We start from the raw sequence: 27,559 nt of genomic DNA, 5'->3' as shown, positions 1-27,559 counted from the left end.
TAGAGGTAACTACTCACTGTGTAGTCAGGGAACAGACTAGAGGTGAGGAACTGGATTAACTCTCAATCTGCCACTATTTGCTATGCATTTTACTTTAGCAGAGTGATTTCACTGTGGCTGGGAGGATTTATTGGGATAATGGATAGCAGTGGTTCTCTGACTTCAGTATTCACATCATAATCACTTGGGGGAGCTTTTAAAAATACGAGCACCTGGACCCATTTTAAACTGTCTGATTTAATTAAGCTGAGAAAGGACCTGATATTATTTTTTTTTTTTTGCCAAGGATGGGACCTGTATGGGGTGGGGCCTGTAAGAGGTGGAGGTCCGGGAGGTAAGGTGGGGTGAGGTGGAGGGTGTGGCCAGGACCTGGTCCTTTTTTTGAAGTCAGCATCTGTGGTTATCTCCTATTTGAATGCTCCCTCACGTGCATTCTCTATTGACCCCAGAGTGTTTCACTAATTCAAACCTCAGGCTCAAGTGTTGTCAGCACAAGAAAACTCACCTGGAACTGGTTTGCCCCATTAAGGAAGGTGGTGTGTACCTTGCAAGATAAAGAGTCAGAAAGGAAAAGATCTCTGCTTGCCAGTAGAGATACACCTCAGTAGGCATTTTGGATTTTCATAGCCTCAACCAATGAAAACATATTTAAAATTTCCATTGGACTTAGATTAGAAGAGCAAGAACCTGCCACTCCATCTTGCTAGTTTTATGTGGGTACCATGGGGCTCTCTGAGAGGGATAGGTTCTATGTATGACTGCTGTTCTTAGAAGGGCAGCATATTCCATTTAAGTGGTCCAAGCCCAGTAGAGCCCCAATTCACCCAGAGGGTAGGTACTGCAGTATAATCAAAACTACCCTTGAAATACCCTTATAAACGTATGAAGATGGTGGAGCTCTGCTCACACGGTTCAACACAGCTTCTCCTCTAGTGTTGAAACAGATTGCTGCCTCTTCCCTGAGCCCTTGAGGGATGGTTGGTGTGTGTTTAAAAAGGGCCATTTGAGGGCTTGCCTGGTGGCGCAGTGGTTGAGAGTCCGCCTGCCGATGTAGGGGACGCAGGTTCGTGCCCTGGTCCGGGAAGATCCCACATGCCGCGGAGCGGCTGGGCCCGTGAGCCATGGCCGCTGAGCCTGCGCGTCTGGAGCCTGTGCTCCGCAACGGGAGAGGCCACAACAGTGAGAGGCCCGCGTACCGCAAAAAAAAAAAAAAAGTGCCATTTGAACCTAAAAACTATAACTTTAATAAAAAATTCCTACCTAGAGGGCTGAGGAGTTCAAGTTGAAAGAGGCTGTGGCCTGGAGGCAAGGAGGCTACGTGAAGGAAGTTTTCAGAGTTGTCACAGTAGGAGGTGTGGCTTGCTCCAACCCTCTGTACCTTACCTGAAAGCTGAGGGCACAGATTAACTTTTTGTTGTTGTTGTTTCATTGTGTATGGTTTTTTTTATCTTATATTGAAGTATAGTGGATTTACAACGTTGTGTTTCAGGCGTACAGCAAAGTGATTTAGTTATACACATACATATATCTATTCTTTTTCAGGTTTTTTTCCCAGATAGGTTATTACAGAGTATTAAGTAGAGTTCCCTGTGCTATACAGTAGGCCCTGTTGATCTCTCTTTTATATATAGTAGTTTGGGATTACCAGATTAGCTTTTTAAGCTCATGTATCTGGGTACTGTAACTACTAGGTATAGAAATGAAGACACAAATCAGTTTGGAGAAGAATTTCATTATGGGAAGAATCATTTGTGTACCCCGTCTTAGTTAAGCTAACGTGAAGGCACTAGACTCCTCTCGCCCTAGAGGGAGGATGTAACAATCTTTTAAAAATTCCTGTGGCTTATCAGTTTGCAAAAAGAGCCCTAGAGGCTTGTGGTAAGGAAGGAATGCCAGACCCCATGCTCTTCGTTCTGAGAGTTGAAATTAGAGAAATCTGTTTTTAAGAGCGTGGCATCTGCTGGCGTGAGAAGACTCCAAGGGGGAATTCCTTATGAGGTGATGCAGGCTCAAAGCAGGGTTCCAGCAAAACATGTAGGTGAGGCTGAAGAACCCCTAGACCTAGACACCAAGATGTGTTGTCACTCTTTGAGGACAGTGGCTGAATATGTGAGTGAAAATGAAAAGAGCTATACCCTCGAAAGCCAAGTGTGAGCTTTCGGTTGTATAGGGATCTGGCCCAGCAAGGGTATCTCCTGATCCTTGAGCTAGAGTCCTTGCCGCTCCCCAGGATTAGTGTTCAGTGATAGCACCTTACATAAAAAGGTCACAGAAACAATGATGCCTAGACTGAAGAGACTTCCAGTTATGCTGTTTTAGAAGTACTGACCAATACGGGCTTAGTGAGTCCCTGGGAATCCTGGACAATTTGAAGTTGGAACCCAGAGAGAGATCTTGAATTTCTGCTAGTTAGGATACATAGATGAATAAGCAGTAAATTGGGGAACAGTGTGTAAAGCTGGTAAAGATATGAGTAATACTAGCTTTCAAGCTCCAGTTATTCATTCGTAATGAGAGTAGGGATAAAGAGTATAGGGGGATACAGTTCTTAGTAATATGTTAATATTTTTGTGTTTCAAGACAACCAGCTCTCAGGGACTATTATGCATTTGGGATCTTTTTGATCATCTTCAGGAAATTAATCAGAGTGTGAATTTCTGATCCTTTCATGAGTAGTTCACTATATTTATACACCTAAAGATTTACTTGAAGACACCTCCTGAGCTACACAATAAATAGGAAACTATAGAGATTACTGTATGAAATCAGAGCTTTGTTGACTTTAAGAAGCATTTAGGGGCTTCCCTGGTGGCGCGGTGGTTGAGAGTCTGCCTGCCGATGCAGAGGACATGGGTTCGTGCCCCGGTCCGGGAAGATCCCACATGCCGCGGAGCGGCTAGGCCCGTGAGCCATGGCCACTGAGCCTGCGCGTCCGGAGCCTGTACTCCGCAACGAGACAGGCTACAACAGTGAGAGGCCCACATATCGCAAAAAAAAAAAAAAAAAAAAAAGAAGCATTTAGAAAGTATTTAATGATTTTCTGTTCTTATAATTAGTGTGGGTTATTTTTCGTCAGATTAATACTAAGAAGTCAATATTGTCATCTATCTGAGTCTCTCAGGAAGACGTCTTCAGTAATTTTCCAATTGTAATCAACCCACAAAATGTCCTGCTCAAGAGGTTGCTGTGCATACCTATGCAGAGATTCAAAGTTGGGTATTATCTTTTCTTTTAAAATAAATTTATTTATTTATTTATGGCTGCGTTGGGTCTTTGTTGCTGTGCGCGGGCTTTCTCTAGTTGCGGGGGGTGGGGGCTTTTTTTCCTTGTGGTGTGCGGGCTTCTCGTTGCGGTGGCTTATCTTGTTGCGGAGCACGGGCTCTAGGGCACGCGGGCTTCAGTAGTTGTGGCATGTGGGCTCAGTAATAGTGGCTCATGGGCTCTAGAGTGCAGGCTCAGTAGCTGTGGTGCATGGGCTTAGTTGCTCCAAGGGCATGTGGGATCTTCCCAGACTAGGGCTCGAACCTGTGTCCCCTGCATTGACAGGCAGGATCTTAACCACTGCGCCGCCAGGGAAGCCTGGGTATTATCTTGATATGTATTGTGTACCATGCTTGATGGAAATTTTTTGAGAATATGAATCAGAAATTGCTTGCAGAACAGTTAAATCATTCATTTCTTCATTCCTTTATTTTAAAAGAATACTTATTTGTTGCATACCTGCTGAATGCCTACTGTTCTATGGTGGAATCATGAGTGAGAAGTGAGAAGGGAAACTGGTACAAGGAAAGGAAAGGAGGGAGAAAGCCTGCCTAAGGGAAACAATCATAATCATCCTTGGCTGGCCTTGTATTAGAGTTGTACCTTTGTAGATGAATTTTAGTAAACAGCTGACATTTTACAATATTACGTTTTTCTATGATAGTCTCTCCATGCATTCGAAGTGTCTCTTATTTCCATTACTAAAGATTTGTAGATTTTTTCCTTATAGTTCTGTATAGTCATTATTTTTATACCTAGGTATTTTTATTGCTTATTTTGAGCAATAGAATCCCAGCCAGTTTCCCTGCTTTCAGTCTAAGTCCTCTCCACATCAACACCTACAAATTAATTCTCCTTTTAGATTGACTAAACAGGTTTAAAAATTATTTTTATCTCTTTACTAAATAGGAAATTATTCACTTTTTATTTTAATGGTTATCTTTAAAATTTTAACATGCTTACTTAACAGTGTCTAAAGTTTATTAATATTTCTAACTTCTCAATATTAAAAAAACTTAAAATGCTTATATTTAATCACTCTCCTTCCATCTTAATATTGTTACCAATATTTTATTTCACCTTGTTTTGTTACCAGAAATTAGTAATTATATATCCAAAAAAGAAACAAAATTGAGTTATTTGTAGTGAAGTGGGTAGACCTAGAGACTGTCATACAGAGTGAAGTAAGTCAGAAAGAGAAAAACAAATACCATATGCTAACACATATATATATATGGAATCTAAAAAAAAAAAAAAGGTTCTGAAGAACCTAGGGCCAGGACAGGAATAAAGATGCAGATGTAGAGAATGGACTTGAGGACATGGGGAGGGGGAAGGATAAGCAGGGATGAAGTGAGAGAGTGATATGGACATATATACACTACCAAATGTAAAATAGATAGCTAGTGGGAAGCAGCCACACAGCACAGGGAGATCAGCTTGGTGCTTTTTTACCACCTGGAGGGGTGGGATAGGGAGGGTGGGAGGGAGATGCAAGAGGGAGGAGATATGGGGATATATGTATATGTATAGCTGATTCACTTTGTTGTACAGCAGAAACTAACACTACATTGTAAAGCAATTATACTCCAAAAAAGATGTTAAAAAAATATATATATATCCATTATTGTCAGTTTGATTGCATATATACAAATTTCTTTGCGCAACATTTCCTCTTGCATTCCTTTTGGAATATATTTCCTTTTACCTGAAGTTCCTGTAGATAGGATTTGTTCTTGATAGATTTTGTTTGTCTGAAAATGCCATTATTTTATTCTTGTTCTTTAATGATAGTTCAGCTGGATATAAAGTTATAGATTAATATTTATTTTCTTTCAGGACTTTGAAAGTAATCCATTGCCTTCTTGCTTCCATCATTTCTTTGGAAAAGTCTGCTTTTGATCTGATTTTCTTTTGTAGGTAGCTTGTCTTTTCTGTCTGGTAGCTTTTTTTAAAAAAATATTTATTTATTTATTTAGGCTGTGCTGGGTCTTAGTTGTGGCATGCGGGATCTTTGTAGTTGCAGCATCATAGTTGCAGCATGTGGGCTTCTTAGTTACAGCATGTGGACTTCTTAGTTGTGACATGCAGACTCCTTAGCTGCGGCATGTGGACTCGTAGTTCCGGATTGCGAACTCTTGGTTGCAGCATGCTTTCGGGATCTAGTTCCCCGACCAGGGATCAAACCCTGGCCCCCTGCATTGGGGGCATGAAGTCCTACCACTGGACCACCAGGGACGAACCCTCTCTGGTAGCTTTTAATATCTTCTCTCTTTCTTCTACTCTCTGCACTTTCTCTACCATAGGTTTTAATGTGTGTTTATTTATTTATTTATTTATTTTTGTGGTACACGGGCCTCTCACTGTTGGGGCCTCTCCCACTGCGGAGCATAGGCTCTGGACACGCAGGCTCAGTGGCCATGGCTCATGGGCCTAGCTGCTCTGCGGCACGTGGGATCTTCCCAGACTGGGGCAAGAACCCGTGTCCCCTACATCAGCAGGCGGACTCTCAACCACTGCGCCACCAGGGAAGCCCTTTATTTTGTTTTTACTACTTGGAATTTGTGCTTCTTAAAACTGAAGGTTCATATTGATCATCCATTCTGGAAAATGCACATCTTTCTCTCTAGAATTTCTATTATAAGATATATAATGGACCTTTTCATTCTACGTTCCATGTCTCTTAACTTCTTTCATATTTTCCATTTCTTTATATCTTGGACAACATTTTGAGTAATTTCCTTAGGTTTATCTTCTGCTTTACTAGTTCTCTCTTTAGCTATATCTATTTTTCTCTTCACCACATTCACTGAATATTTTTTAAAAGACGCAGTTTATCATCATCATGATCAGACTATTATATTTAGCAATCAAAAAATGTGAACATCAACAACAAAACCCTACATTAAAGCCGTTTGTTGGAATGCTTTGTACTTTCCACAGAACAAAACTAAAATACTTAAACTCAAAATGGATTAAAGATCTAAAGGTAAGGCCAGACACTATAAAACTCTTAGAGGAAAACATAGGCAGAGCACTCTATGACATACGTCACAGCAAGATCCTTTTGGACCCACCTCCTAGAGAAATGGAAATAAAAACAAAAGTAAACAAATGGGACCTAATGAAACTTAAAAGCTTTTGCACAGCAAAGGAAGCCATAAATAAGAAAAAAAGACAACCCTCAGAATGGGAGAAAATATTTGCAAATGAAGCAACTGACAAAGGATTAATCTCCAAAATAATACAAGCAGCTCATGCAGCTCAATATCAAAAAAACAAACAACCCAATCCAAAAATGGGCAGAAGACCTAAATAGACATTTCTCCAAAGAAGATATACAGATTGCCAACAAACACATGAGAGAATGCTCAACATCACTAATCATTAGAGAAATACAAATCAAAACTACAGTTGGTATCACCTCACACTGGTCAAAATGGCCATCATTAAAAAATCTACAAACAGTAAATGCTGGAGAGGGTGTGGAGAAAAGGGAACCCTCTTGCACTGCTGGTGGGAATGAAAATTGATACAGCCACTATGGAGAACAGTATGGAGGTTCCTTAAAAAACTAAAAATAGAACTACCATACGACCCAGCAATCCCACCTCTGGGCATATACCCTAAGAAAACCATAATTCAAAAAGAGACATGTACCACAATGTTCATTGTAGCTCTATTTACAATAGCCAGGAGATGGAAGCAACCTAAGTGTCCATCATCGGATGAATGGATAAAGAAGATGTGGCACATATATACAATGGAATATTACTCAGCCATAAAAAGAAACGAAATTGAGTTATTTGTAGTGAGGTGGATGGACCTAGAGTGTGTCATACAGAGTGAAGTAAGTCAGAAAGAGAAAAACAAATACCGTATGCTAACACATATATATGGAATCTAAGGGGAAAAAAAAGGTCATGAAGCACCTAGGGGTAAGATGGGAATAAAGACACAGACCTAGTAGAGAATGGACTTGAGGATATGGGGAGGGGGAAGGGTAAGCTGTGACAAAGTGAGAGAGTGGCATGGATATATATACACTACCAAACGTAAAATAGATAGCTAGTGGGAAGCAACTGCATGGCACAGGGAGATCAGCTCAGTGTTTTGTGACCACCTTAGAGGGGTGGGATAGGGAGGGTGGGAGGGAGGCGCAAGAGGGAGGGGATATGGAGCTATTTGTATACATATAACTGATTCACTTTGTTATACAGCAGAAACTAACACAACATTGTAAAGCAATTATACTCCAATAAAGATGTTTTAAAAAAACAACTAAAATACTTGTTATACAGTTAGTCACAAATACAGACCCTCTTTTTTTTCTTTTTTTCCTTGTAGCAGTTAGGGTCTGCCACTATGATTGGCTGAGTTTACACACCTGTTTTAACCTATAGCTTTTTGTCCCTTCTCTGGCTTTCCTTTTCTGCTAAGGTTTTTTTTTTTTTTTTCTTAACTGTAATTAAAATCTTCTACACTTCCATAACTACCTGTGTTGCTGGAAGACCCATAACCATATTAGTTTTGTGGTTTGGCAAAGTATTGACCTTCACCACCATAAGGACCAGAACTTCTGCCTCCAAAGTTTCCTTCCTTTATGGGTCCAGAATTTGAAGATTGATTGTTGTAACTGTCAAAGTCATTGTAGCTTCCATCATTTCCAAAACTACTTGCATTCTTACCAAATCCACTATTGCCGTCAAATTCATCACCAACATGCCTGCCAGCAAAGCTATCACAACACTGAAGTTTCCTCCATGACCAAAGTTGCCATTCCCTCTAAAACAACCTCCTGCCAAAACTTTTAGAACCATTTTGAATTGAATGAGGCACTATCCATCTCTTGCTTATCCAGGGCTCTCCTTACTTCACAGTTATGGTTATTCACAAGATGGCATTTCTGAATGACAGTCTTATCCATGGAGTTATGGTCATCTAAAGTTATAAAAGCAAAGGCTCTCTTCTTGTCACTTCCCTAGACTGTAATGATTTCAGTCATTTCATTCTTCCTATACTGCTCAGATTAATCTCCTACACGATATTCTTCAATGCTGTTTTCATTGCTACTGACAAAGCTCTTTTTCATAGGTAAGTGGGCACCTAGTCTTTGAAAACCTTCTCTGGAAACAGCCTTCTTTGGTTCACAGCTCTTCCATCCACCTGTGTGGCCTTGCATTCATGATGCATCTGCTTGCACCACAGTGGCACATGTCAAAACCCAAAGCTTATGAAGTGCTTGGTGTTGAATCTTCCATTACCACACAGTCTGTGGGTGTTCCCCATAGCTCCTCAGTCTCTCACAGTTGTTTTTTTTTTTAAGTTCAAACCTTTAACAAAGGGCTTACGTGGCTCTTTGGGCTCTTTGGGAGACTGAATTAGACATGATGGCAGTAGAAGGAAGCCTTTAACAATACTCCCTCAGCTGTGGCCACAGGTAGAAAATCACTTAGTTTGTAATATCAGTGATTATATTTTAAATTTCTAGATGTTCTTTTTAATTCTTTTCAATTATCTTTTAACTAAATCTTTTTCCTTTAAGTATTATTATTTTATTATTATTCATTTTGTATTTTCTTTTATCATCCTTAAACAGATTTGTTTTGTGGTCTGTGTATAATAATTTTATTATCTAATATTCTTGAGTATCTAAGTCTGTGGTTTGTTTTTTCTGTTACTCTCAATCTTGTAGTCTTATTCTGTGGCATGTTTTGTAGTTTTAGATTATAAACTCAGGTTTGGTGAAGTTTTACCTAGGAGAATCCTCTACAAGCCTGGTTGAAAGTGTGACCCGCTGAAAGGTTTTGTTCTTGCATCTGCTGGGCACCTCAATCTAGAATTTTTTTTTAGGTTAATTTCTTGGGTAGGCAATTCCTGGAACAAGTTATCTAAATTCTAACTTCAAACTAAGATGAGGAGAGACTGGTAGTTGTAAATGATCAGAGCTATAAATTTAATTAATTCATTAACTAATTTATATTTCCCTACCCTAATCTCATTTCATAGCAAACAAAGTTCGCAGTTGATTCCCTGTGCCTAGTGGTCAGGTTTTTCCTTTACTGATTGTATAGCCCTTTGAAGGTTCTGACTTTACATGGGAAAGGATTGGATGTTGTGTCCTAATTCCAATTCCTCACTTCAAGAAGACTCCAAACCTTGTTTCCTGCACTGACATGGCCAATCTTCTAGAGGCGGAGATTAGTAGACTTCCACTCGGGCACCAGAACTTGAGTTTTCAGTTTGCTCTTTATTTTTGGGCTTTGGAGCTTTCCTGTATTTGAGTGTCGGGGTGGGAAGAATTCACTTACACATTTCGAAGGATGCTTATTTTACCTTCTGTTGAATTTCTAGACATTTTGCAGCAAAAGGCTTCTTTGGGGGATATTTTGTCTGCTATATTACCAGAAAGAGAATTCTGATTTATATCATCTGCCTTTTCAATGCTGTTTCCCCAACACTGGGGAAAATACCATTTGATAGATGGTAAATTGTGCCAGATTTTGTTGAATAATAATTGTTGACTTAAGGAATAAAGCTCAATAATATTCATGCATTTCATTTGTTATTTTTTAACATCTTTGTTGGACTATAATTGCTTTACAATGTTGTATTAGTTTCTGCTGTATAACAAAGTGAATCAGTTATATGTATACGTATGTCCCCATATCCCCTCCCTCTTGTGCCTCCCTCCCACCCTCCCTATCCCACCCTTCTAGGTGGTCACAAAGCACTGAGCTGATCTCCCTGTGCCGTGCAGCTGCTTCCCACTAGCTATCTATTTTACATTTGGTAGTGTATATATGTCAGTGCTACTCTTTCACTTCATCCGAGCTTACACTTCCCCCGCCCTGTGTCCTCAAGTCCATTCTCTACCTCTGCGTCTTTATTCCTGTCCTGCTTCTAGGTTCATCAGAACCTTTTTTTTTCTTTTTTTAGATTCCATATATATGTTAGCATATGGTATTTGTTTTTCTCTTTCTGACTTACTTCACTCTGTATGACAGACTCTAGGTTCATCCACCTCACTACAAATAACTCAATTTCATTTCTTTTTATGGCTGAGTAATATTCCATTGTATATATGTGCCACATCTTCTTTATCCATTCATCTGTCGATGAACACTTAGGTCACTTCCATGTCCTGGCTGTTGTAAATAGAGCTACAATGAACATTGTGGTACATGTCTCTTTTTGAATTATGGTTTTCTCAGGGTATATGCCCAGTAGGGGGATTGCTGGATCATATGGTAGTTCTATTTTTAGTTTTTTAAGGAACCTCCATACTGTTCTCCATAGTGGCTGTATCAATTTACATTCCCACCAGCAGTGCAAGAGGGTACCCTTTTCTCCACACCCTCTCCAGCATTTATTGTTTGCAGGTTTTTTGATGATGGCCATTCTGAACAGTGTGAAGTGATACCTCATGGTGGTGTTGATTTGCATTTCTCTAATGATTAGTGATGTTGAGCGCTCTTTCATATGTTTGCTGGCCGTCTGTATACCTTCTTTGGAGAAATGTCTATTTAGGTCTTCTGCCCATTTTCGGATTGGGTTGTTTTTTTGATATTGAGCTGCATGAGCTGCTTGTAAATTTTGGAGATTAATCCTTTGTCAGTTGCTTCATTTGCAAATATTTTCTCCCATTCTGAGGGTTGTCTTTTCATCTTGTTAAGGTTTCCTTTGCTGTGCAAAAGCTTTTAAGTTTCATTAGGTCCCATTTGTTTAGTTTTTTTTTTTAATTTCCGTTTCTCTGGGAGGTGGGTCCAAAAGGATCTTGCTGTGACGTATGTCATAGAGTGTTCTGCCTCTGTTTTCCTCTAAGAGTTTTATAGTGTCTGGCCTTACATTTAGGTCTTTAATCCATTTTGAGTTTATTTTTGTGTATGGTGTTAGAGAGTATTCTAATTTCATTCTTTTCCATGTAGCGGTCCAGTTGTCCCAGCACCATTTATTGAAGAGGCTGTCTCTTCTCCATTGTATATTCTTGCCACCTTTAGCACAGATATGTTGACCATATGTGCATGGGTTTATCTCTGGGCTTTCTGTCCTGTTCCATTGATCTATATTTCAGGTGTTTTTTTTGCCAGTACCATACTATCTTGATTACTGTAGCTTTGTAGTATAGTCTGAGTCAGGGAGCCTGATTCCTCCAGCTCCGTTTTTCATTCTCAAGATTGCATTGACTATTCGGGGTCTTTTTTGTTTCCATACAAACTGTGAAATTTTTTGTTCTAGTTCTCTGAAAAATGCCATTAGTAGTTTGATAGGGCTTGCATTGAATCTGTAAATTGCTTTGGGTAGTAGAGTCATTTTCACAATGTTGATTCTTCCAATCCAAGAACATGGTATATCTCTCCATCTGTTTTTATCGTCTTTAATTGCACTCATCAGTGTCTTATAGTTTACTGCATACAGAACTTTTATCTCCTTAGGTAGGTTTATTCCTAGGTATTTTATTCTTTTTGCTGCAGTGGTTAATGGGAGTGTTTCCTTAATTTGTCTTTCAGACTTTTCATCATTAGTGTATAGGAATGCAAGAGATTTCTATGCATTAATTTTGTATCCTGCAACTTTAACAGATTCATTGATTAGTAGTTTTCTGGTAACATTTTTAGGATTCTCTATGTATAGTTTCATGTCATCTGCAAACAGTGACAGCTTTACTTCCTCTTTTCTGATTTAGATTCCTTTTATTTCTTTTTCTTCTCTGATTGCTGTGGCTAAAACTTCCAAAACTATGTTGAATAATAGCCGTGAGAGTGGGCAACCTTGTCTCGTTCCTGATCTTAGAGGAAATGGTTTCAGTTTTTCACCATTGAGAACGATGTTGGCTGTGGGTTTGTCATATATGGCCTTTATTATGTTGAGGTAGGTTCCTTCTCTGCCTACTTTCTGGAGATTTTTTATCATAAATGGGTGTTGAATTTTGTTGAGAGCTTTTTCTGCATCTATTGAGATTATCATATGGTTTTTATCCTTCAATTTTTTAATATGGTGTATCACATTGATTGATTTGCATATATTGAAGAATCCTTGCATTCCTGGGATAAACCCCACTTGATCATGGTGTATGATCTTTTTATTGTGCTGTTGGATTCTGTTTGCTAGTATTTTGTTGAGGATTTTTGCATCTATGTTCCTCAGTGATATTGGCCTGTAGCTTTCTTTTTTGTGACATCTTTGTCTGGTTTTGGTGATTGTGGCTTCATAGAATGAGATTGGGAGTGTTCCTCCCTCCGCTATATTTTGGAAGAGTTTGAGAAGGGTAGGTGTTAGCTCTTCTCTAAATGTTTGATAGAACTCACCTCTGAAGTCATCTGCTCCTGGGCTTTTGTTTGTTGGAAGATTTTTAATCACAGTTTCAATTTCAGTGCTTGTGATTCATCTGTTCATATTTTCTATTTCTTCCTGGTTCAGTACTGGAAGATTATGCTTTTCTGAGAATTTGTCCATTTCTTCCAGGTTGTTCATTTTATTGGCATATAGTTGCTAGTAGTAATCTCTCATGATCCTGTTTATTTCTGCAGTGGCAGTTGTTACTTCTCCTTTTTCATTTCTAAACCTGTTGATTTGAGTCTTCTCCCTTTTTTTCTTGGTGAGTCTGGCCAATGGTTTATCAACTCTGTTTACCTTCTCAAAGGACCAGCTTTTAGTTTTATGGATCTTTGCTATTGTTTACTTCATTTCTTTTTCATTTATTTCTGATCTGATCTTTATGATTTCTTTCCTTCTGCTGACTTTGCGTGTGTTTTTGTTCCTTCTCTAATTGCTTTAGGTGTAAGGTTCAGTTGTTTATTTGAGATTTTTCTTGTTTCTTGAGGTAGGATTGTATTGCTGTAAACTTTCCTCTTAGAACTGCTTTTGATAGGTTTTGGGCCATTGTCATTTGTTTCTAGGTGTTTTTTGATTTCCTCTTTGATTTCTTCAGTGATCTCTTGGTTATTTTGTAGCATATTGTTTAGCCCTCATGTATTGTATTTTTTACAGAGTTTTTTCCTGTAGTTCATATCTAGTCTCATAGTGTTGTGGTTGTAAAAGATACTTGATACAATTTCAATTTTCTTAAATTTACTGAGGCTTGATTTGTGACCCAAGATATGATCTATCTTGGAGAATGCTCCATGAGCACTTGAGAAGAAAATGTATTCTGTTGTTTTTGGATGGAATGTCCTATAAATATCAGTTAAGTCCATCTTGTCTAATGTGTCATTTTAAACTTCTGTTTTCTTATTTATTTTCATTCTGGGTGATCTGTCCATTGGTGTAAGTGGAGTGTTAAAGCCCCCTACTATGATTGTGTTACTGTTGATTTCCCCTTTTATGGCTGTTAGCATTTGCCTTATGTATTGTGTTGCTCCTATGTTGGGTGCATAAATATTTACAATTGTTATGTCTTCTTGGATTGATCCCTTGATCATTATGTAGTGTGCTTCTTTGTCTCTTATAATATTCTTTAAAGTCTATTTTGTCTGATATGAGAATTGCTACTCCAGCTTTCTTTTGATTTCCATTTGCATGGAATATCTTTTTCCATCCCCTCACTTTCAGTCTGTATGTGTCCCTAGGTCTGAAGTGGGTCTCTTGTAGACAGCATATATATGGGTCTTGTTTTTGTATCCATTCAGCCAGTCTATATCTTTTGGTTGGAGCATTTAATCCATTTACATTTAAGGTAATTATTGATATGTATGTTCCTATTACCATTTTCTTAATTGTTTTGTGTTTGTTATTGTAGATCTTTTCCTTCTCTTGTGTTTCCTGCCTAGAGAAGTTCCTTTAGCATTTGTTGTAAGGCTGGTTTGGTGGTGCTGAATTCTCTTAGCCTTTGCTTGTCTGTAGAGGTTTTAGTTTCTCTGTTGATGAGTGAGATCCTTGCTAGGTAGAGTAACATTGGTTGTACGTCTTTCCCTTTCATCACTTTAAATATGTCCTGCCACTCCTTTCTGGCTTGCAGAGTTTCTGCTGAAAGATCTGCTGTTAACCTTATGGGGATTCCCTTGTATGTTATTTGTTCCTTTTCCCTTGCTGCTTTTAATATTTTTTCTTCGTATTTAATTTTTGATAGTTTGATTAATATGTGTCTTGGCTTGTTTCTCCCTGGATTTATCCTGTATGGGACTCTCTGCGCTTCCTGGACTTGATTGACTATTTCCTTTCCCATGTTAGGGAAGTTTTCAACTATAATCTCTTCAAATATTTTCTCAGACCCTTTCTTTTTCTCTTCTTCTTCTGGGACCCCCTCTTATTCGAATGTTGATGTGTTTAATGTTGTCCCAGAGGTCTCTGAGGCTGTCCTCAATTCTTTCCGTTCTTTTTTCTTTATTCTGCTCTGTGGTAGTTACTTCCACTATTTTATCTTCCAGGTCACTTATCCATTCTTCTGCCTCAGTTTTTCTGCTATTGATTCCTTCTAGAGAATTTTTAATTTCATTTATTGTGTTGTTCATTTATTGCATTTGTTTGCTCTTTAGTTCTTCTAGGTCCTTGTTAAATGTTTCTTGCATTCTCTGTATTCAATTTCCAAGATTTTGGATCATCTTTACTATCATTATTCTGAATTCTTTTTCAGGTAGACTGCCTATTTCCTCTTCATTTGTTTGGTCTGGTGGGGTTTTACCTTGCTTCTTCATCTGCTGCATACTTCTCTGTCTTCTCATTTTGTTTAACTTACTGTGTTTGGGCTCTCCCTTTCACGGGCTGCTTGTTTGTAGTTCCTGTTGTTTTTGATGTCTGCCCCCAGTGGGTGAGGTTGGTTCAGTGGCTTGTGTAGGCTTCCTGGTGGAAGGGACTGGTGCCTGTGTTCTGGTGGGCAGGCCCGTGTCCGGTGCTGTGTTTTGGGGTGTCTTTGTCTTAGTATGATTTCAGGCAGCCTCTCTGCTAATGGGCGGAGTTGTGTTCCTGTCTTGCTAGTTGTTTGGCATGGGGCATCCAGCATTGCAGCTTGCTGGCCATTTGGTGGAGCTGCATCTCAGTGTTGAGATGGAAATCTCTGGGAGAGCTCTCACTGATTGATATTACGAAGGGCCAGGAAGTCTGTGGTGGTCCAATGTCCTGGACACGGCTCTCCCACCTTGGAGGCTCAGGCCTGACACCCAGCCAGAGCACCAATACCCTGTCAGCCACATGGCTCAGAAGAAAAGGAAGAGAAAAAAAGAAAAGAAAGAATGAAATAAAATAATAATAAAACATAATAAAATTAAAAATAATAAAATTAAAAATAATAGAATTTAAAAATAAAAAAAAAGGAAAAGAGCAACCAAACCAATAAACAAATCCACCAATGATAACAAGCACTAAAAACTAAACTAAGATAAACATAAAAATCAGAAACCAATCAGTTGCAGACAGCAAAGCCCAAGTCTGTAGTTGTTCCCAAAGTCCACCGCCTCAATTTTGGGAACATTTGTTGTCTCTTCAGGTATTCCACAGATGCAGGGTACCTCAGGTTGATTGTGGGGATTTAATCCGCTGCTCCTGAGCTTGCTAGGAGAGATTTCCCTTTCTTTTCTTTGTTTGCACAGCTCCTGGGGCTCTTTTGGCCCCACCTCTGCATGTAGGTTGCCCTCAGGCATCTTTTCCCTGCCCAGACAGGAGGAGGTTAAAGCAGAGGTTGATTAGGGCTATTTTGCTCTCTCAGGCCAGGAAGAGGGAGGGGTACAGTAGTCATAACTGGAATGCAGGGCGAGCCTGTGGTGGCAGAAGCCAGCATGACGTTGCAACAGCCTGAGTAGTGCTGTGTATTCTCCCAGGGAAGTTGTCCCTGGATCTCGTGACCCTGGCAGTGACATGCTGCACAAGCTCCCAGGAAGGGGGGTGTGGGTAGTGACCTGTGCTTGCACACAGGCTTCTTGGTGGCAGCGGCAGCAGTGTTAGCATTTCATGTTCGTCTCTGGGGTCCAAGCTGATAGCCATGGCTTGCGCCTCTCTCTGGAGCTTGCTTAGGTGGTGCTCTGCCTTCTGTGGGCACATGGGGGAAGGAATCCCCTCTCCTCACACACCCCGAAACAATGGTCTCTTGCCTCTTAGGCAGTTCCAGAATTTTTCCCGGACTCCCTCCCAGCTAGGTGTGGCACACTTGCCCCCTTCAGGCTGTGTTCACGCAGCCAACCCCAGTCCTCTCCCTGGGATCTGACCTCCAAGGCCTGAGCCTCAGCTCCCAGCCCCCACCTGCCCTGGTGGGTGAGCAGACAAGCCTCCCAGGCTGGTGAGTGCTGGTCAGCACCGATCCTCTGTGCGGGAATCTCTCCGCTTTGCCCTCTGCACCCCTGTTGCTGTGCTCTCCTCCTTGGCTCTGAAGCTTTCCTCCCACCCCGCTCACCCCCCCCACCCCCGTCTCCACCAGTGCAGGGGCTTCCTGGTGTGTGGAAACTTTTCCTCCTTCACAGCTCCTCCCACAGATGCAGGTCCCGTCCCTGTTCTTTTGTCTCTGTTTTTTCTTTTTTCTTTTGCCCTACCCTGGGAAGTCTGAGGTCTTCTGGCAGCGTTCAGTAGGTGTTCTGTAGGAGTTGTTCCACATGTAGATGTATTTTTGATGTATTTGTGGGGTGGAAGGTGATCTCCATGTCTTACTCCTCCGCCATCTTGAAGGTCCCCCCAGTTCATGCATTTTAAAAGAAAAGTTCCTAACGTAGTTTCTTCATCCCCAGGCAGCATTGGTAAGGGTGAGAATTTTAAGCCCCATTCTGGAACAATGAAAGAAAAATGACATTTCGGGGTGAGTTGTTCCCCTCATGGTTGTCTATATAATCTACCTAGGGATCTGATTCTGCTATAGTTGTACAAGGAAAAATGCTTACATGTCCAAGAAATATGAAAATTGCTTTTGGACATCATTTCACTTATTGCTCCAAAAGAATGAATCACATTCTAGGCAGGATTACATTCCCTAGATTTTATTTACTTATTTATTTTAAGGACCGCCTTCTCCATGATCTCACATTGCTTAGCAGTTTTCTCACAAATTAAAATGCATATCTGGGGGCAGGTTTTTTTTTTTCATCATGAATAAACATGAGTGTAAATCTATTCCATACGCTTTTAGAATAATTGTAATAAAAATTCTCCACCCTCTCCCCTAGCCCATTGCTTAACATTCTATCTAGACAAAGATTCTCTCTTGCTCTCCTACACTCCTCATATATTCATGTAAGGACTTATCCTTGGTTCCTTTACATTCTAAAGAGAATTTCCTTTTGCTGATTTGGCCACCATCAGAAGCAATCCCAACCACAAGGCTCGACTAAATGAGTCGTAGATTAGACATCAATTGGAGGTCAGTGCCAACAATATGTACTGCTCCAGCCCTGCTGGACTGTTTCTAGACCGGAAGGTACAGCAGAGATCACCTGTTGCTCCTAGAAACATTATCTAATAATCTAGGATTATACAAATATTCCCAGTTTGCTTTATGGAGAGAAAGACCATCCATACTTCATGTTAAACAAGGTAAAATATTATTATTGCTAATAGATGCTAATATCATATTTATAAGCACTTTGTGCCTTCAAAATATTTTGAAATACATTCTTACATTTGAATACAATTCTGAATTTTTTTTTCTTGGGCAATGTTGTTAAGAAAATTTTAACTGTCTCCCTTCTTTAGGGTAAAAGGGCAAGACTATTATGAAAAATATTTTTAAAAACTATTGACATGTTACTCAACTTGAGTAATCACTTATTAGATAGGAATTTGGCAAATACTCTTTTTTTTAATATAAATTTATTTATTTATGTATTTTTGGCTGCATTGGGTCTTTGTTGCTGCGTGCGGACTTTCTCTAGTTGTGGAGAGTGGAGGCTACTCTTCATTGCGGTGCGTGGCTTCTTATGGTGGTGGCTTCTCTTGTTGCAGAGTGCAGGCTCAGGTACGCAGGCTTCAGTAGTTGTGGCACGCAGGCTCAGTAGTTGTGACTCGTGAGCTCTAGAATGCAGGCTCAGTAGCTGTGGCGCACAGGCTTAGTTGCTCCACGGCATGTGGGATCTTCCTGGACCAGGGCTTGAACCCATGTCCCCTGCATTGGCAGGCGGATTCTTAACCACTGTGCCACCAGGGAAGCCCGGAAAATACTCTTGAATAAATCATAATTCATACAATGTTGGAATTGATACATAATATTTCTGAACCCTCTTCAGTTGTGGAGTCAATCTCCATATGACAGAGTAAATAGACTTCTTATGACCAGAAATCTTAGATTTTCTAGAAGAATCTCAAAACTACTTTATTTTAAATATAAGTGCCCTGTTAAATGTACAAGTACAAGTCACTTTCTGGTAGAGTTCTTTTACGTGTGACTGTACATATGATTTGCTGTCTGGATTGCACATAAATGAAGTCAGAAGTCCTTTGGCAGTCCACACGTCTGCTGGAAAATATGGTCATGGAACCAACTAAGCAGTTTTCACTAGCCCATTGGACAGAATACTTCTCCTTGAGTTTTTGTTTTTTTTTTTTTTTTGCTGTACGCGGGCCTCTCACTGTTGTGGCGTCTCCCATTGCGGAGCACAGGCTCCGGACGTGCAGCCTCAGCGACCATGGCTCACGGGTCCAGCCGCTCCGCGTCATGTGGGATCTTCCCGGACCAGGGCACGAACCCGTGTCCCCTGCATCGGCAGGCAGACTCTCAACCACTGTGCCACCAGGGAAGCCCTTCTCGTTGAGTTTTAATCAGAGAGAGCTCTGGTGTACTGGAGAGATCACTGGAGTGAGACTTAGAAAACAAATATTTGAGTCCAGGCTCTCCCTCCTATAAGCCCTTTTATGATCTTGGGCAAATTACTAAATTTCTCTGAAACTTACCTCATCTAAAAAAAGAGGATAATCATATCTATATCTAAGGGTGGTCCTAAGGACTAGATCTAACCCTGCATGTGAAAGTGCTTGTAAAGTAAAAAGTAAACTACACATATCCCGTGTAGCCTCCCAGAAGGGTCTGGGAAAGGGCATGTCTGTCTTAGTTACTGCTGCATTTCCAGCATGGAGCACAGCAGTTGACTCACAGGAGATGCTCAGTACACATTGATGGAATGAAAAATAACTGTTCTTGCCTGAAGATGATTCAGAGTGTCTTGCTTACATCACAGTCCAAGCCATGAAATTTCTTTTGTTTTCCCATGAATAAAATGCAGAGGTGGGAATAAATTATGTGCGTCGTTCCTTCCAAATGTGACATTCTGTGATTCCATGAATCCTGGAGGGATTCTCACTGCTCTCTTGAAGTCCCATCTCCATACGACAGAACAACATAGTTTTCAGAAACTGTTTAATTATATGTCTATGATATCCAAACCAGAGGGATCCTCTTGAGCCAATCAGTCAGTTCAGAAAAAATAAAGGAAAATCACCAATGAATGAATGGTTAATAGCCAGAGACATACAGTGTTACTAAACACTGTAGAGGAGGACACTTTCTCATCTGTGAATCATGATTCTAATAAAATCTCCAAGGACTGGTGTAGATACTTTAAAAAACACAAGTGCTTATTATTTCACGAGGGTTGTTGAGAAGATAAGGCATTGTTTATAGTTATAACAATATATAAGAAAATTAAACCCCTACTCCTTCCTTCTTCTAGTCATACTCTTAGGCTGGGAATATTTGTCTTGATTAAGCACAGCTCCACAGTGACAACTCAGAGTTCAAGGCCTTTCATGAAGTCTTCATTACTATTGGAGAATAATGATCAAGGGGCAGATACCAATTTATGTGGGCGGGTAGACATTTGGAGACTCCAGTTCAGATTTCATTTTCTGTATTTCCTGCTATTTGTTCGGCTGGTGTGCAACCTCCACCCGCAACATGAAGCCCCTGAACATTTACAGATGGGTTTGCCAAACTCCCTAGCCTCTGCCCAAGTAAGCAGTGTGAGCATCTTCATCATTGAAGTATTTGAATTGGGTTTACAGGCAGTAATGTGATTCCTCTCATGTGTGGAACTTAGGAAAGCCGGCAATGCTATTAAGATAGGATTGCGTGCACTACCTGGGGAAATCCAGGGCCTGTGATTCAGTTACAGGGGCTTTCACAGGGTTAGTCAGTACTCGGAAATGACAAAATCAAGTTGAGTCCAAAAATAGTCTGAATGGTAAATTGGTCTGGTTGATCAGATTTTACTCATGCTGTATTATCTAGAACTGGATCATAGGATGAAGGAACAGATGAAGCGTTCTTTTGTTCATCCAAGTGGTTCTCATCTGCTCTTTACTTCTTTGGGTAGCCTAAACAGAAATCCAGTTTGGCCCATGAAAAATTGTCAAGTAAAAGAAGACAGGCTTTCTGTTTCCTTCCTTTAGCCAGTTGTCATCTGCCCCAAGTTCTCCAGCCCACTGAGGTGACCCTTCGTTTTGTCTATCACCCAGCGTCTTTCTTCCTCCACTCTACCCCACCTTGCATCCTGCAGACGCTGGCCCTTTCCCATCTTCGTTGGCACATGTTGGACAACTTTCTGAATTCCTTCACTCCGCTAAAATACCACCCACATGAGTCTAGGCAGTGTGTGTGTGTGTGTGTGTGTGTGTGTGTGTGTGCAGTGAACAACCTGTAGCTGCTAACCCACCCAGGGTCTCCACTGGAAAGTCTCACCATATCTGCTTGAAACTCAGACTTTCTCCATTTTGCAGCGACCCCTCTGACTATTACCCCTCTTCTGTCCTGAAGAACTCAAAATCACTCAACTATTTTAGGCAGAGCTAGAACGTTCTCACTCCTCCAGCTCCAGGCCATATCTTGGGCTTTTTGTCCCTGAGGGTTGTGAAACTGAGGAGTTCCTAAGAAGAATTCAGCCTCCAACTTCTGAAAACACACTGCCATTTTACTAAGAGGACTTGAAGTGTTAGATCTTTGGTTCTCACCCGGGAGCGGTTTCACTATCACCCGTCGCTCCCACCACCCCACCTGGGACATCTGGCAATGTCTGGAGACACTTCTGGTTGTCACACTAGGGAGCACGGTCCTGGCATCCAGTGATTAGAGACGAGGGTTGCTTCTAAAGATCCTACCATGTGCAGGACAGCCCTGTCACACAAAAGCTTAGATAAAAAGGGAATTGCACTGACAGTGTCTGGGCAAAGAATATTTCGGGGAAATGCCCTTTGAAAAACACACACAGACACATGTGTTGTGTCACCACCTCTTCTTCAAATCGTGCAAGTGTGGGAGTTTCTAGGAATGAATCCTAGAGGGGCCAGGAGCAGCCTGACTAGGGGGCTGGTCACCTTGGGGTGCTTGACGTACAGTCAGCACCTTGTTTAGTCAGGTCACCCCAAAATATAGCTCATCAAGGAAGAGAAAATGGGGGGGGAGTGGATTTCCCTTGCTGTGGGAGAGTTTATTTCCATTTTCTGAGCTTTTGCTGCTTGTATGTAAGTGGCATATACCATCAGGATGCACAGATCTCAATGAAGGGGTGAGGGATCTTGTATGTTTTTAATCAAGCTGAGAAAAGAAACATTTAGCTGAGAGCAAGCACTTATCTGGAAAATAATATGGAGAAGTTGATGGGGATGCGTCTAGCTGCTGTGGAGAGACACTGAACTTATAAACGCTGCCAAAGCATGCTGGTGCCAAGAGGGGGCAAGCACTTAGGTGGCAACCACAGGAGAACACAGGTGAAAACCTGGGGTAATTTTTCAATCTAGAATATGTCTTACCTGTGAATTGTAGTTATCAGTGAGGTAAGTCAATTGCCTTCCCTGAAAATCTTTACATACTTGAAAGACGCCTCTTAATCAAGTTGTGTTAAGGGTGGTCCTGAGAAAAGACGGTTTCCGTAACCTGAAGGGATTTCTTTTCACCAGAGGGTTTGGCAAGACTATCGCGAGTTTAGAATAACAAAGTCAACACCGAAAATTTGCTTTATTATATTTTGATTTCACAGAAGATGTAGACTTGTAAATAACAATAGTTCTTTGTAACAATCTGCGTGACACTTTTATTAGCTGGTGGAAGTGGGAGGTTTGGTTAAACAAGAAATCCATGTGAACCTCAGGAAAAAAAAAACGAGAGCTGGAACAACTACAATTTAGAAAAATAACGATCATGTTGGGCTTTGCAAACCACCTGTCACCTTGCTGATCCCCAGAAAAATGTAAAGAACATTCTCATGGATGAGTGAAAATTTTCTCTGCCTAGGTAAGGATAAGGTCAAAATCAGCACACCTTAGCTGTCAGCTTACACCCGCAGACTGCTCTGCAGGTCAGCACAGACCTGACAAAAGCAATTTACCAGCTTTGGAACTGGGAGGTCTATTTGTTGAGAGTACAACTCTTGCTCTTAAGATAAGGAACTCAGGTTGAAGTACAGTGAATAGACAAAAGAATGGTTCTGGTCCATTGGACACCTCTCTGAGCCTTTATTTTGAGAGTGGGCAAGAGGGGAGATGAATGTTCTTTAACTGAGCGAGACAACACCGGCCCCAGGCCAGCCTTTAATAAGTGAGAAGTAATAACAATATCCTGGCCTGAAAATACTGTCAAGCCCAAGCGCATGCACGGTCATGTTGGCTGCCTCTGAGAGAGAGGCCCGCTGTAGGTCTCGGAGAGTCAATGTAAGATTCTTTAATAAGTTAATAAGGCCGAGAAGTGCCCATGTGAAGTTGGATTTTCTGACTTTAAAGCTGCCTTTCTTTGAATAAGAAACGTGATACCTGATGTTTTCAAGCATCATAATAACTCCTATAAAAAGGCAAATCGTCGTGACAATTGAAAACATCTCTTGAAATTAACCTTGGCAGCCTGGAGCAGAGCTAGACAACAGGTATGGACAGCCGAGCAACGGCCCGAGGCCCTAAGGCTCAGGGGCCTCCAGATGCCTTGGAAGTAGGTGCTGGGAGGGGATAGGGAAGCCACAGAGAAGGAAGGGTGGAGGTTACCCACAAGAGCTGAAAAAGCCACTCTCCACCATCACCAAACTCAGCTGGTCTCTTGGCAACAGCTACCTGGCTCTTTCCCTCTCACTCCCCCTCCCATGATCAGGCCACGTGCAGATTAACTTGCCATTTGGTGGATCCTTCTGGGATGCCCATTTCAATCTAGTGACACCCATAAAAGGCAGAGCAGATAAGCAGTGTTCTACGCCTGGGGTTGCCCTATGCGTCTCCCACTCCCATCCTGAAGTAACTGTGGTCCAATAACAGGCCAGGGCCCCCATCCTTGAGGGGCACAGAGCCAGAGCCCAGTGTGGTCATGGCACTGGGGGTGTTTGTGCTTGAGTTTAAGCCATTTGAGGGGATAAACTGGTCTCTTTAAGGCAGGGTGTTAATGCTTTCAGAGCATGAGGCACTGTCCAGGACGCTGTAACTAGAACGCACATTGAAAAGGGTGTTCAGTCGGCACCACAGACCAATTGACAGAGGCAAATCTATTGAAGAAAAAAACCCATTTGCTAAGTCTGAGAATCATGTGCAATTATATCTTTATTTAAGAAAACTACAGTGAACTAGTGAAGATCTCCTGCTGTGTGGAACGTCTTCAGAAATGGCAGAAAAATCAATAGGCATCATCTTGAGCTTAGAAAACTTCCACTTATAATAAGATATTTACCGGGAGGGAATTTGTAAGGGGATTTGACCTGAATGGATTCCCTCATTATTTTATTTTGGGTAATTCATGCCATACATTCCCTTAAAAGCCTGGAAAATCAAGAGTTTAGTATCTTTTAGAGTCATGAAATATTGATCCTGTACCAAACCCTAAAGAAAATAAGTTTGAAATTATCTTCACCTTTTTAAAAATTTGGAGATTTTCTCTTTCAGAAGTAAAAGCAGATAAAAATATTTCACTCTCTTATTTTACTCTCCACAGTGGCTTCATCTACTGCCACTGAAGATGGCTGCCATAGTCTCTCTTACAAAATAGGACAATTTATGCAGCAAGAGGCAGTGTATGAGCAAGGGGACATGGACATGCCTTGTCCCCTTGCTCCTTATCAGGAAGGATGCATTTCAGCATAAGAAGAGAGTCAGATCTAAGCATGCCAGGGATAAACAAACAAACAAACAATGAACATCCCCTCAAGACACTAAAATTGCTTAGAATCCACCAAGTTAATTCTGAGACAAACTAGTTTCATTTAATAGATAAAGTGCTTAACTTTCTTGAAGACTCTTAGAGTGTGGTCCTGTTTTGGGGGGTATCGGGGTAACAGCTGGTATTTGTACAGATTCCTTCACTTCTCTTGGTCTCAGTTTCCCCAGATACAGGCTGAGGGGAGCTAAGATGTCCTCTAAGATCCTTTCCATGTCTAAATATATCCATGGATTTATGACTTCACAGTTCATCCAGCAGGAAGGGGGGCTGATGGCTTTGGGACCCCCAAGAAAGTCCCTCCATCCTCCCACAGCAAGCTTTAGTGTAACTAAGACTGAGCTCCCCTGTTCGGCCTCCCACTCACCCCCCCCTCCCCACTCCCAGACCCACACTGGGCTCAGAGCAACCACCACCACGCTCCATCCTCCCACCCTCTGAATCCTTAGAATAAAAAGAAGGAAGAGCCACTTTGGAAAAATTAGACAATTAATTTTAGGGTTTGGGAATGAGTGAAAAGAGGTGAATTCTGTCATTTTTAAGAAAGCTAGGAGGCAAATATCATTATGACAAAGCACTCCAGAGGGTTGATTTCCAAGAGGCTTGGTGTCAATGTCCTGCTCTAAATCAAGGATAGAGAACCTGAAGGCCAAAGTATCAAAGGGTAAGCAAGCAGCAGTAATGTGACACCAGATGCCCGTAACGAATCATCCTGTTAGTTAATGTAGCTCTGTGAAGAGATCACACTTAGAACTCGAACCTAACTGGAGGGGGGAATGAGGAGTACCTTCGGGTATTTCACCTTTCTTTCATCTGATACATCTTTCATCTGATAAAACGGGGCCGGCAGCCTCTCCATTTTCCTTGGATGTCATCTTTCGGTTTAGGGCAGAAGCCAGCCACAATTTGCATATCGATGTTCCCATAATTACAGCTGGGTCCCTTAAATATAGTCTCCAAGTTACAATTTGTTTGCAATATAATACACTAGGGTTACCAACTTTATAAGCAAGGCTATGTGTTATTTGCTTTAGGCTATGGTATCTTGTCATCTTGTAAGCGTCAAATGAACACAATTAAATATGACAGGTCTTTACAATGTGCTTGAAGGGCGACAGGAACTAGTTGATGCCCCTTTGCGCACACGGCCGACTTCTTTTAGTCGTCCACTTATGGTTGGAGCTGTCCAGGCGTGACCTCGCTCTGGAAACCTCTCTGTCAGCATTTTGGTTCCCTGGTCTTGTCATCCCCAAAGTTTTCATTCTTAAAGCCATTTCAGTTACAGAATTCCATGGGCCACAAGCATCACACCAGGTAGGAATTTCATTCCCCCCCTTCCCCCTTATCTGTACAGTTGTGTTTTCTGACATTCCACTCACTAGGTTACTTTCCTCCATCTTCACCCAACAGTTACAGAATACTGCCGGATCATCAGTTTTCTTTTAAATTCCCTTCAGATTCTAAGTGATCTCATTCCCTAAAAAGTTCTTTATATTGAGTGGACAGTAATGCAAAGCAATCACTTTCTGAGGCTTTTGCTATTGCACAGACTCCAAACTGTACCAAAGGACAACAGACCCACCTTGTCACATCAGATTTTAATATGGCAGCAAATGCCTTGAAATGCGTGCATTTGAAACCTAAAGTTTATTGAAAGCCATTTTTCTCCAGCCAATTACCAATCACCCCAGAGGTGGTGGCTGTGAAAATCACTTGATCAGGCAAAAGCCTTGCTTGGTCTTTTCAAGAATTAAAGTTAATTCAGTAGGGGTTTATCCTGCTTTCTATATTTCACCCTCCGGACAGAAGTATGGAATTTCTTAACTGTGAACATTTGTTGGAAAACACAGAGGAAGCTCCTTTGAGACACTCTTTTTCCCTCTGGCCAACTGTTCTAGAAGAGGAAATGTCTAGGTGGGTAGAGACAGTGGTCTGGGCCCACCACCCCTCCCCCCTCTAACAGCCCGTCGCGACCAGGAAGAGACGTGCCTCAGGATGCCGGCAGTCGGAGAAAATAGGGCATGCTTAATGTGCAGCGTGTGGGCCCCGTCCTGGGCCCCCAGGGAGCGGGAAGAGGCTTCCGTAGAGACAAAGGCCACGTGCCTAAGGAAACATCTCCCAGAGGGAACCCAAGAGCCCAGCATCCTTGCAGATCCAATGGAGTCCTTGTGGGAGGGAAGGTGGATGGTGACCTCCGCTGGGGTCATGTGGGAGCCGCCCAGTCGGGGCTCTTCGGGGCCTTGCACGTGTGCACATCCAGGGCCTCCAGGCAGTCCTGGCAGCGCACAGCACAGCACCAGTGGAACTTACACTCGCACTTGGTCATCCGGGTGACGCGGGAGGTGTCATAGCCTCTCCCACAGCACATGACTTCGCAGCTGTCCATGCCTCGGGAAGTCAGGTTGCACACACGGCCTGCTGTACCCGGGGAGCCTGGAAGACAAGCCAGGGGGTGTCACTGAAATGGTGTGGGTGGAACACAGTATGCTTCGAGAGGAAGAGTTACGTTGTCATCCTCCAGGACGGGGCCTGGATGCCACCTCACCACATCCCGGGGCTGTGCCACCAATTCTGTGGGCCCAGGAGCACGTGTCAACCCTGGGGGCAACAGCAGTGAGCACCCTGTCCAGGAAGAATGGACGTGAAGCTTTGGAGCTGCCTTGGACATCCTGACTCCAGCATTCCCGCTTCTAAGTTGGATAAGCTTTTCAGATTATCCTTACCCAGCCTCAGATTGATGGGTCACTGAATGGACAAGGCCAGGTCAGGATGAAAGAAGGAGCCACACTAGTCCTCTCTCTCCCAGCCTTAAATCACATTAAGGAAGCAGTGGTCAGAGTTAGCTCTGTCGGAATTTGTTGGGGCATGGAACCCTCCAACGGTGGGGATTTTGTCTCCCCGGACTTGATTACACTGGCTTATTAGAAAGACAAGAGAACTCTGGTTGCCGAAGGGCAGGTGTGGGCATCATTTGTGTAAGGCCTTGAGGAGGGAGCAATGCCCAGCCTGGTTTATCTTCCATGCTTTGGTCTAGTGGGTCATCTAGATGTGTGTGAGACACCTGGTTGAAGCCAGGATTCTAGGTCTTTGATAAACAGAACTGGTGTTAAAAGCCTGTTAGAAATGACTAGTGGACATTGTCTTAGTTAATTAGGATGATGCTTGCTGTTTGGCAATTCATATTTATGTATTTGTTTCTCAAAGAATCTCAAAGCTAGGAAGCCTCCTTTTTTTTTTTTTTTTTTTTTTTTGCGGTACGCGGGCCTCTCACTG

At 41.7% G+C, this 27,559-nt stretch overlaps 1 protein-coding gene across 1 annotated transcript in view; it reads right to left on the bottom strand.

The window, feature by feature from the left end:
• Positions 1–22,803: 22,803 nt before the first annotated feature.
• WNT2 (Wnt family member 2) overlaps positions 22,804–27,559 on the bottom strand; it is a 47,949-nt gene continuing 43,193 nt past the window's right edge. The window contains exon 5 of the mRNA XM_082662192.1: positions 22,804–26,719. Within this exon, the coding sequence (XP_082518318.1) occupies positions 26,490–26,719 (230 nt within the window). The 3' untranslated portion in view covers positions 22,804–26,489. The remainder of the gene's footprint in view (positions 26,720–27,559) is intronic.

Source organism: Grampus griseus (genome assembly GCF_964374135.1).
Source record: "Grampus griseus genome assembly, chromosome: 9".
Taxonomy (NCBI): domain Eukaryota; kingdom Metazoa; phylum Chordata; class Mammalia; order Artiodactyla; family Delphinidae; genus Grampus; species Grampus griseus.
This window is presented reverse-complemented; position numbering and strand designations above follow the sequence as displayed.